The sequence below is a fragment of the Protomyctophum parallelum genome, assembly GCF_964188405.1.
Source record: "Protomyctophum parallelum genome assembly, chromosome: 8".
NCBI lineage: Eukaryota > Metazoa > Chordata > Actinopteri > Myctophiformes > Myctophidae > Protomyctophum > Protomyctophum parallelum.
The window spans coordinates 20,279,088-20,290,261 of record NC_139703.1 but is presented as its reverse complement, the minus strand read 5'-3'; the positions used below and the strand labels follow the sequence as shown (position 1 = coordinate 20,290,261).

The 11,174-nt window shown below is 44.9% G+C and overlaps 1 protein-coding gene across 1 annotated transcript in view; it reads left to right on the top strand.

Annotated features, from left to right (window-relative positions):
* Positions 1 to 9,254: 9,254 nt before the first annotated feature.
* LOC310862535 (cadherin-22-like) overlaps positions 9,255 to 11,174 on the top strand; it is a gene marked incomplete at both ends in the record, with an annotated part of 133,421 nt that continues 131,501 nt past the window's right edge. Inside the window, one exon of the mRNA XM_083770479.1 lies at positions 9,255 to 9,347. Coding sequence (XP_083626605.1) covers positions 9,255 to 9,347 — 93 coding nt within the window. The remainder of the gene's footprint in view (positions 9,348 to 11,174) is intronic.

Here is an 11,174-nt window from a genome sequence, read left to right as displayed (position 1 = left end):
ATGGACACACTTGCAATAAAATATACCACAGACCAGTGCACGCACGCACGCACGCACGCACGCAAACATTGACAGTAGTTAGGGCCAGCTTCGGGGTTTGGCCCCTTGCCAAGCATTTCCCTCCAGATTACAGTGACACCCTCACATTCATATTCTCACTCTCCTATTTACTTCACTGTTTTGTGTGTGTGTGTGTGTGTCCCCCCCCCCCCCTCTCTCTCTCTTTCCTCCTTTTCTCTTCACCAAAGCCAGAGATTCAGTGCCGCAGCCACCCGTGAGAGGAGCGACTTAGTCATTGCCAGGCTGGCAGAACAGGCATGCCTGTGCCTTGGCATGCCAACGTCTGGCATGTATACCCACCCTTGCTTGCACATGGACATGGGCCAAGCCAACAGGCAAAGAGATGGGTAGAGAGAGAGAGAGAGAGAGAGAGAGAGATATCGAGAGAGAGATATCGAGAGAGAGGTGGAAGACAGACTGCAGTGCAAGATGGAAGTGGAAAATGAGAGGATTTGGGCCGGGTGGTCCCTGGGAAAGGCCCATAGAAAGGAATAGAGATGGGCTGGAGGCTCATCTTGCTCTGTGGGTGTATGATTCAGAGCCCAGAGTGGAAGCAGCAGTCACTGGCATGAGACAGCAGGGGGTGTGGCGGAAAAGAAGCAATTAGCGTAATTAGGAGACTGGCTTTAGTTATAGGCCCTGACAATATGTCACCTCTCATTATGACCCATAAGTAAACACGGCAGCCTAATGCAAGGCAACGCTCATTCTTTAGACGGTTCCTTGTGTCAGTGCACATTTTCCTCTCTCTGGCCACGCTTCACTGCATATTATTGACTTGCCAATACAACTTAAGGGCTTTGGATTAACAATATCCAAAGGTGAGGTCCACAACAATAATGAGAGAGAGGGAGGCCAGTTATGTTGCTGCCGAGCACTGGAAGTTTGGCAGCATAATAGATAATAGGGCTCTAGGTCCTCATTAAGCCACACTGGGATTGATTCATTCAAATGAATGAAACGTGTGGGCTGGTTTTTATTACGGGTTGTTAGAATAGAGGATTAGATGTTGTGTTGGAGACTGAATTGATGTTTTTGGAGCAATTACTGGAGGAATACAACCTCATGGTTGGAGGAGTTGAAAGGGCTGCTTCAAATGAATTGGCTGATTGAAGGGTTGTTCACTGAAATGCAAAATGTTACAGTATACCTGTATGTGAAGTTATGGTTCAATCATCTCCTTGAATACATGCAAATGTCTTACAATTACACGAGACACTGTATTTCCGTGGGTCCCCAGCCAAAGTTTTTGTGAACCCCTGTTCTAGACAAATGTAACGCTACCCATATCTCTACTACACACTGCTTTCACAATGTCCCAGTGCTGGAGTAGTGTCTGGTAGAACAGCTTTACCCTGTGGCAAAACAAGTAAATGTTCACCCTCCCTGTTAAATAAAATGTAAATGACTCTACATGGGTCATATACTATGAAACAGCCTACTGTATGTCTCATGACCTCATTGTGTCTGTCGTTGGGCCGATTTAACCGCAAATGTCTTCAATCCATCCTAATCTATCGATTTAGACTTAATTTCCCGCCATAACTTTTGACGCAACTTGTTCTTTCACCCCTTTTTCCCCTCACTGTATATGTTCTTTTTACCTTTTACCTCTATGATTTCCTGTTTTGGCTATATACTGTAGAAGTGTATATTTGTACGTCTCTAAATGTTATGATGGATTGAACATGGTGGACCTTATTGTAAACAAGTGCAATGCTTTATGGCGTCGTCCACAGTTAACAGTTGTGCTTGAAATGTACTGTAATTCTCCAATCTGTTAATAAATACTTCAATCAATCAATCAATCAATCAAAGGAAATGTTATTTTTTTCCATGTGTACTACTGTACTTTGAACTCAAGTAGTGTTTAGACTATTGCATGCTGTAAATAGCAACAGCATGCTAGGTCATTCTATAGGTCTGGACTGTGATTCTCAACTCTTGATCTGGGACCCCAATCTACTGTACGTACACAGTAAAATCCTCTGTTAATTGAACTCGGAGTTGCAGACCCTGTAAGGGTTCATTTGGTTCCTAACTATCAATGGTTTAGCTGGGGACCCCCTTGTAACCCTCTCAATGACCCCTGGCTGTCACCGGAACCCATGTTGAGAAAGAGTGTGCTATATCGCCTACGCAGCATATTTGCACTGTTTTCCCTTTAGTTGACATGCTTGTTTTAAAGGTTTTATGACATTCATTTCATTTATTTTTCTTTTAGGTTTTATGACCTCAATTACACCCAAAAAAACCTGAACTTTGAACATGCAGTGGATTTTCTGTGGTCTGTTTTCTTTGGGGTTTTTTGGGCCTTTTGAGCTACAATGAAAACAGGCAACACAGTGAAACAGTGACATCTGCTGGCAAATCCCATTGACATATATGGGATTTGCAGTAAGTGATGTCACTTACTGCTGGCAAATCAGAGCACCTGTTTGAGCCAGAAAACCCCAGATCACAGAAAATCTGCTGAATGTTAAAAGTTCATGTTTTTTGGGTGCAATTGAGATTAGAAAACCTAAAAAAAATAATAATAATAATAATAATGTCACAATCCCTTTAACATCAACCTCGCTGTACGCCAAAGCTAACAGTTTATCCTGTCAGTCTCAGTGCAAACGAGCCATTAAATCCTTAACGGTGTCACATGCGTCACATGCTTCGCACATACACAGACGTGTGTGAGGCTTTTTATTTCATCTTATTTTATTGTGCCTTCAGCTTTGTTGTACTGTATGTATTTATATGTTTGTTTATTCATTTGTCCCCCCCCCCCCCCCCCCCCCATGTGACACGGTATGGACTCTGAGCCAAGCGACAGTGACAAATTGGGATTGGAAATGACAAAATAGTCTTTTTAACAAGCATGGCGGAGGGGATTGGACTCTGGCATCCGGGTTCACTTGAATAAGCAGACAGGCTGAACTCCTCCTGGGCCCGGCTTTGATGGGTAGCTTTCATCCGTCTGATAGAGAGATGCTCGCTCTGTCTTCATGTGTGTGCGTGCAAGCGTGTGTGTGTGTGTGCGTGTGTGTGCAGGGACAAATCCTCAATACTTAAATCTGAGAGTGGATTTGGAACATGTTGGCTCAATTTCTGGGTCCGTTTTCATATTCCAACGTGCACACGTTTCGAGCTTTAAAATCTGTCGTCAGATACGGCAAGCAACATAAATATAAAAAAATAGATGCCTCATTGGCCACTGCAGTTCGTTGGACCCATGTGTGTTGAAGGAGGGGCGGAACAATTTACACTGGGGAGCAAGTATGCTGGAAGTGTGGAAGGCACGCTACGTCACACTGCTACTCAAGTGATTACTGGCCAATCACAGCGGATCTTTTCCGGGTCTGTGACGCACGCTCATGCTTCCGCGGTGCTTCGCAAGGAAAACGTTTTGCCCTCCCTTGAGCACATACTGTACGCTCCAGAGGACGTAGATACTAAGGTTGGGTGATATGCCAATATTTTCCTATCGCCCATCGTCTGGCCCAAAATAGCAGATGGTCGATATATATTCGTGCAATGTGATTACAGCGTACAGTGGGTTGCGGAAAAGGCAGATTCACAAGCTCTAAGTCCAGGGAGGAAAAAAATTGTCTGGGGCCGAGTCCACTTCAATTCGGCATACAGTAGTGCAAACGTCGCTCACTATCTGCTGATTTCTCATGATCATCTGCACCTTTGTTAAATTGACGCACACACACACACTGCTCTCTCTCTCTCTCTCTCTCTCTCTCTCTCTGTCGCTCTAATTTATTAGTCTCATGTCGCACAGCTGCGTCTAGTTTCTCCCGGCGGATCCTGCCGGGAGAAATGCCATGCCATAGAAAGCATAGGTGGCGGGTTCCAGTCTACTGGCTTCATGCCCATCACTTTAGGCTGATCAGTCTTCCCTGGCCGTGGTCTGGCCACACTGCCAGCTGTCAAAGGGCCTGCTCTGGGCAAGACCCCACAGATGGGAAGCTACGGCCATGTTCTAGAATCAATCCAACACTCTAATAGGTCACGAATGGCTGCACATTGCTTGCCAATAGCCTTTATGTTGGATAAAGTGAGAAGGGGAGGAGGGGGGGAGGGGGGGGGGGGGGGTTCTGCTGGTGAGCGCGGGAAGCAGAGATGTCCGACATATTTACAGTGTATATCATCTAGGCCAGCACTGGGCATTAATTGACATGCTACTAATTAGCCTTCGCTAGTGGAACTTACTATTTTGGTGTAGCAGTGAAAGCAGACATCTCTGCTCTCTCTCTCTCTCTCTGTCTCTCTCTCTCTCTCTCTCTCTCTCTCTCTCTCTCTCTCTCTCTCTCTCTCTCTCTCTCTCTCTCTTGCCATGCTTTTTAGACCTTAATTATATGAGTAAATGTGTGCACACTTAATGATCGAAGTACCCTTAGTGAGGAGGAGGCAGAACATAAGGCGGGAGAGAGAGAAGAGCAAATTTTGTTTTTCACATGCCAAGCAGTTGGTGTTGACTGAGCAAATGTTTCTCAGTTTGCAAAGCAACTTCAGAGCTAGTGTGCACCAGGAAAAATAAGTTTGATACAAATGGCTTCTAATTAAACAGACTGTATAATACAAAATGGCCTGGCGCTCCGGTTAAGGCCATCTACTGTATGTGGATCAGGGTAAGTCTGATAGATATAAAGGAATTATTTTTCCCTCCCCAAGCTGGTTGCCTTTGAGGCAGAGACAAATAAACAGTTTGCTTTTCTATTTCTTTGAAGTTTCTTCTCTATAGCGTGAACGAGTCTAATTTGAGACATGAAAAGACACATTTGTGATCAATTAGAGTCAAACAAGGGACATGAGATGATTTGTTTGTTTTGATCCACTACCAGTCAAACTGGAATTAAATTGTTCACGCACGCACGCATGCAACACACACACACACACACACACACACACACACACACACACACACACACACACACACACACACACAGAGACACTAACACAGAAAAAAACTATTGAGAAGTGGAACTAGGAACAACATTTCGGTGGTATGGTTCCACGTAGAGGGTAAACAACGCAACACATTTTTGAACGGCGTCCCTTCATCTTTTCTATTTCTAGACCACTTTTACCGACGGACCGGATGTTGTTGTGATTGTGTGTGTAGCAGCTAACAATAGCCACGCCACTCTAGAGTCGATCGACAACAACGGGACGTAAGAATAAATCTATCGCGACTAGCAACTGGACCGCGGAGGGCCGTCTAACACAGGATTATTTTCATAATTAGACAGGATGATTTAGATTGCGAGTTATTAATGTTTTAAGATTTTCGTTTTCGTCGGCTAAACAGGGGAGGGAGTTTTTCGATGACGTCTCATTCTTATGCAACATCAAGGATTGCCCAACAGGCGCTCCTAGGCGGTGGAGCCATGCGATCCGTTCTCATATCAATAAACTTCGTCTTTTGAACAATACTTCGTCCTGGGCGTCACTAATAGAAAAGACGAAGATACTTCGTCCTGGGCGTTCTAGGTGTTAAAACGTACCGTGAGGGGACAAGTGACCCTATGAATCAATGCCCCCCCCCCCCAAGCATAACAGAGTCGATGAAGTTGTCTATGGACCGTTCGTTCATGCTGACACAGTCTGATCACGTCCCGCATTGACATTAAATTTCTCAGTCACCCGAGGAAGAGTTGCTCTATTGTTTTTCCCCTAACATCACACTACTGCACAAGCATCACCGTCACCGAATGTGATCTTTCAACCACAATCTCTGTCGCTGTTCACTTTCCCATAGATCATATTGCAGGAGACATTTAATCACTGTTCCCATTGAAACGCTATAGCCAGTTAAAGCAGTCAGTGACTGAATCTCTCAGCCATCTGCCCCATTAACAAACCCTCTTTCAATGTCTTAGATCCTTTTGTCTTGCAATCTCGCCACGAAATCGAAGACAATTGTGCCTGCTCACTATTTTTATAAATGGTCCAGCTCATATTATGTTAATTGCTTAATTAATATCATGCAGTGGTCCATATATGTTCAGTTGTTCACACCTTGTAACATCACGCCTTGTGACACGTCACACCCCTATATATGGCCATCTCCATATACAGTATGAAGATCATGACACTGACCTCATCCACTAACCCTGGATAACCATACATGGAGAAGGCTGGGTCATCACTAGATCTGCATATATGGATCTACACCTGACCTCAAACCTCAAAACCTTAGATCTCCATAATTATTATATATGGAGCTGACCTGACATTCCATATGGTGAGCTGACCTCATCAAACCCTGTATACTCAAGCAGTACAGCATGCATTCCATATGTTGATCTGACCTCATCAAACCCTGTATACTCAAGACTATGGCCAGTACAGCATGCATTCCATATGTTGATCTGACTCCTCCACGCCAACGCTCGCCCAGCAGTCTGCCGTCTACCGTCACCCAGGCATCCCGTGCACGCAACTTCTCCCTTTAGGGTGAACATACATAGAGCATACAGTTATTGATATAGTTATTGAAATACTTCAACACATTACGTACATGTCTACATTGACACCAGTGGTGGAAAAAGTAGGCCTACACCATCGGCTGACTGATGGTGTAACTTCATCAGTCAGTGACTCCGGTCAGAGTCACATTTGCATTTACAGGCATTTGTTGTCCAGCCAACAACCAAGTGCTGTTAGGTCAGTTACTTCCCTAAACACTTTTCTCTGGAGAACGCGTATCCCCTGCCCTCTCCCCCAGAGCAGTGGCTTTCCAATAGCATGGATGCTGCCCCCTTCCCCCAGAGCAGTGGCTTTCCAATAGCATGAATGCTGCCCCCTTCCCCCAGTGCAGTGGCTTTCCAATAGCATGGATGCTGCCCCCTTCCCCCAGTGCAGTGGCTTCCCAATAGCATGGATGCTGCCCCCTTCCCCCAGTGCAGTGGCTTTCCAATAGCATGGATGCTGCCCCCTTCCCCCAGTGCAGTGGCTTTCCAATAGCATGGATGCTGCCCCCTTCCCCCAGAGCAGTGGCTTTTCAATAGCATGGATGCTGCCATTGCCTCATTCTCTTAGATTGTTACTGCCATTGTCATCGTCGTTCTTGTTTCCGCTCGTCTCTCTAGTCTATCTCAGTCTTTCTCATTCCCTCACTCTCCTTTTCCCTCAACCCTGTTTATCTCCCCCCCATGTCTACCTCAGAGCATGTTTCACAGCAGCCGCAGACCATATCTGTACACTGTTACTCCCTCCGTGTTTGTTTTAATTATTAGCGGGCTGTTGCATCGTTGGATATGACTAATTGATTAATACCTTTTCATCCAATTAGTGCTCCCTCATGCAATTAATCAGCTGGTGAGGTGTTAGGCCTGCTCTGGGCCGGCGAAAGACAGACAGATGCTACAGGTCTGGTGTGTGATGAAGAACGTTCTCTCTCTCTCTCTCTCTCTCTCTCTCTCTCTCTCTCTCTCTCTCTCTCTCTCTCTCTCTTTCTCTCTTTCTCTCTCTCTATCGGTCTCTCTCTCTCCACCATCTTCCACACACCTGGTTTCCTGTCCTGTTTTCTGTGCTCCACCATTGCTCTCCTGCTCAATGCTTGATTGTTAGCATTCTTGCTGAGCACAACAATCGCTGGCTGAGAACCGTTTGGTCCAGATAATCCCGACCAGAAAGCCCAACTTGTTTTTGTTGTTGTTGTACATCAGAGAGGCATGGGAAAGCGCTGGCTGTGTGTAACGGACAGATGGTGTTAGGGGAGAGGCATTGTGCACAGTTATTTATCAATGTTTATGGCCACAGTGATGTACATTGAATAAATCACACAGTGAATTTCGCTGTGTTCACATTATAGCGCTGAAATGACATGGGCAGCATGCGTGATGTATAATGGGGAAAAATTTACGTTTATAAAAAACATGTTGAGCTGCAATACATCATTCCAACACTTTGAAGTGCTTGCAGAGTGATTGAAGTGATTGAACCTCACTAGTAAAATTAAGTGTGTGTGTGTGTGTGTGTGTGTGTGTGTGTGTGTGTGTGTGTGTGTGTGTGTGTGTGTGTGTGTGTGTGTGTGTGTGTGTATATATTGCACACATACTGTAATAATTTCAGGTGTGTTTTCTATCAGAAGTCTAAATTTTCCAGTAACAGCTCTTCTCCTTTCCTCTCTTACAGGTGTGCTTCCTTCTAATCACTGCCTGGACACACTGACTCACTTGACCTCACAGCCAGAGCAACGCCAGCGGATTCTGCAACAGTGAACACCCCAGACAGATGGAAAGATCAATCGGTGTCAGCAAAAATAAAAATCAACTAACTGCTTCTCCACTCAAGAATTCAGGAGGCAAACGGGATTGTTTGTGAGACACCAAGCCCTGGAGCAGTTTCAGCGTTTTAGTTACTGAAAGGACCTCTGTCATCATTCGTCTCATGTGCTCATGGAACCGTGCAAATTATCCTGAGGGATCAAGGTTTTTTTTTTTTTTTTTTTTTTTACAATACATTATAAGTCATATTTTTGACAGCACATAGACATACTCAAGGATGGATGAAGGCTGGTATTTTCGCTCAGGGAGGTTTCTCTCTATGCCGTTCCCATTTCCATATTCCATTTATATCAGTGATACACAGTGAAATTACCTGTGGCCACATAGCACTGAGGACACACTTTTATCTCCCGTTCTCTTGACTTCAGAAACTTCTGGTGCAAAAAGCAAATGCCCCCTTGTAGCCTCTAACAGGGCAGTGAAAGGACTAATATAGACTAAGAATGACTGGCTATGTCTTACTGAAGACTTTACCAGGACAACTATTCTATATCCAACAGACTCATGGAGAGCATGCATGACCTGCCCTTTGAGCAAACCCATGGCCAGAACCACTCAAGACTTTAGAATGTTCCAGAATCTTGTGGATTAGCGTAGAATCAAGACCTGTCCGCCCAGCTGGAGTTGCGACAATTGAATTGATAACAGACAGCAGCTTTTATGTATATGCACATACAAATACAAAAAAGACTATTCCTGTTTCTCTCGCTCCTACATCACATGTAGAGCCGAGCAGGAGAGCAATCCCCCCCCCCCCCCCCTCTTAAAATGTCTCTGTGCTGGACAGTAAGAGCTTGGACAGTGTTTGTAGCGCTTGCTCTCCTTAGTTGTACTTTTTGCTGGTGTGAGGCGTCAAGGACTAGTGCTTCAGCCCCAGGAGGGAGTAGCCTGGAACAGGGCTCCATGTCCCATGAACGAGTGAAGAGAGGATGGGTGTGGAACCAGTTCTTTGTTGTGGAGGAGTACACCGGAACGGAGCCCCTCTACGTAGGAAAGGTAAGGCGTGTTTACTGTCAGTGGTGGAAAGTCACTAAGAACATTTGCATAAGTAGGCCTACTGTAGCCTACTTAAAGATGGACTGCCGTGATTTTTTCCTCAGCCTAAAACATATTTGACGAAAATCTTTGACCTTTTTTACTTAAAAAATGTGGATAGAGCAGCTCATATAATTAATTAATTGGGAGATCTAAATGTCAGAGGTCCTTTGACAATTGACTGTGAGCTTCAGTTCGTATCATATTGCCGTATTTGGTGGAAAACAACAGCACATAACTGCCAAAACTACTAATAAAAAAAGGCTTTATTTTTATTCAGGCTTGACCCATAATAATAACACATCCCTGCATACTGCTGCGTTTTTTCAGATTTTTTTTTTTCAGTTTCCCGAAAAAGTCTGCAAGGACCTCTGTGCCATAATGCAGTTTCTATGCTTTTTGGGGGGTTGGCCTGAAATTTTGACCCGATGGGTTTAATCCGAAATTGACCCGAAAATGTTCATCCGTGTAGCCAGGAGATGTCCCTTATTTAAGAGAGAGCTCCGGCAAGAACCTCATGCCACTTTCAGCCCTGCTCTTGAGAATGTATACAATAATTATTTTGATCAACGTTTGCCTGTTGTCTCTCCTATGGTGTTTGGTACCACAATACAGCGTGGAATTGTGAAACAGAAACAGTATTCTAAGTTTTGTGTCTGAGAGGCTAATCTCATCAAGGTAATCAAAATGGTGGTCCGTGCATGGCTCAAACACCACATAATAAATAATGGACCTTGATATGAAACGGGTTGAAACCCCATGCTATATAATGGTTGGCTCCTTTTTGGGGGGGTGTGGGGGTGAGGAGGGTTAGAGGAGGGCCAATGTCCTGAGTCTCATTCCCCCAAAGATTGCCACTGGTTATTGTGTGATTGTCAGTGTGACATTTTCCTAATGTCATCATGGATAATGAAAGCATGTCAAACCACAGCTGACTGCTGTTGGCACGCGTGCCGTATTTTCAATTTGGGAATGTCCGTATACCACTCCGCCGAACCCTTGTCTCTCCTCGTTGGCGTCTCGGTCATGAGACTGGATGAGCTGATGAGACTGGACGGCATGTATGATTCAGTTGACTTATATTTGACGTGATGTGAAAAGATGGAATATTGATGCCGACAGAGACCCAGACACGTGGATGAGTCACAGTCACGCACGTGCCGATCTTGTGGGCGTTCTTTATACGTTTTTCCACTATGGGCTTGGCAACTGTGCGCTGGCAGCATTCATGCGTACATTTGTAATTCTCTACATTGTTACAGAATGCATGTTGGTGATGTGCCCCACAGCAGGCTGGGCGTTTCTAATTACTCCCCTGGTGATTTTTTTTGTCTGCCGCTTGCTTGGCATTCCTGCTGGGGAGGCGTGAGGACCACATAGCCAGCAGGCACAACTATCAGTCTGAGGGGGAGACAGTGAGGCCCACATACCATAGCCAGCTGAGATGCTTTTATTAATACAAAATTACCCATTGTTATTGTTCTCCAAGGTGCCAGGGCACAGGCCAAGACTATTAATATGGCGTTGTGTGTGTGTGTGCGTGCAATTGTGCATGCATATGCAAGCGTTTTGCTCCGTGTGTGTGTGCGTGTACATGTGTGCAATTGTGCATGCAAGTATTACATGCATGCATCGCGCCTCTGACAGTCTCTTGTTGTCTATTTACAACAAGCGTTTTTTCACATGTTTATTATTATTTTACTCCAACTGGGCAACGTTGCCAAGCCTGTCGGTCTCACACTACGGCCACCATTACTCTGCTAATGAAATATGATTTCCCAGTAAATG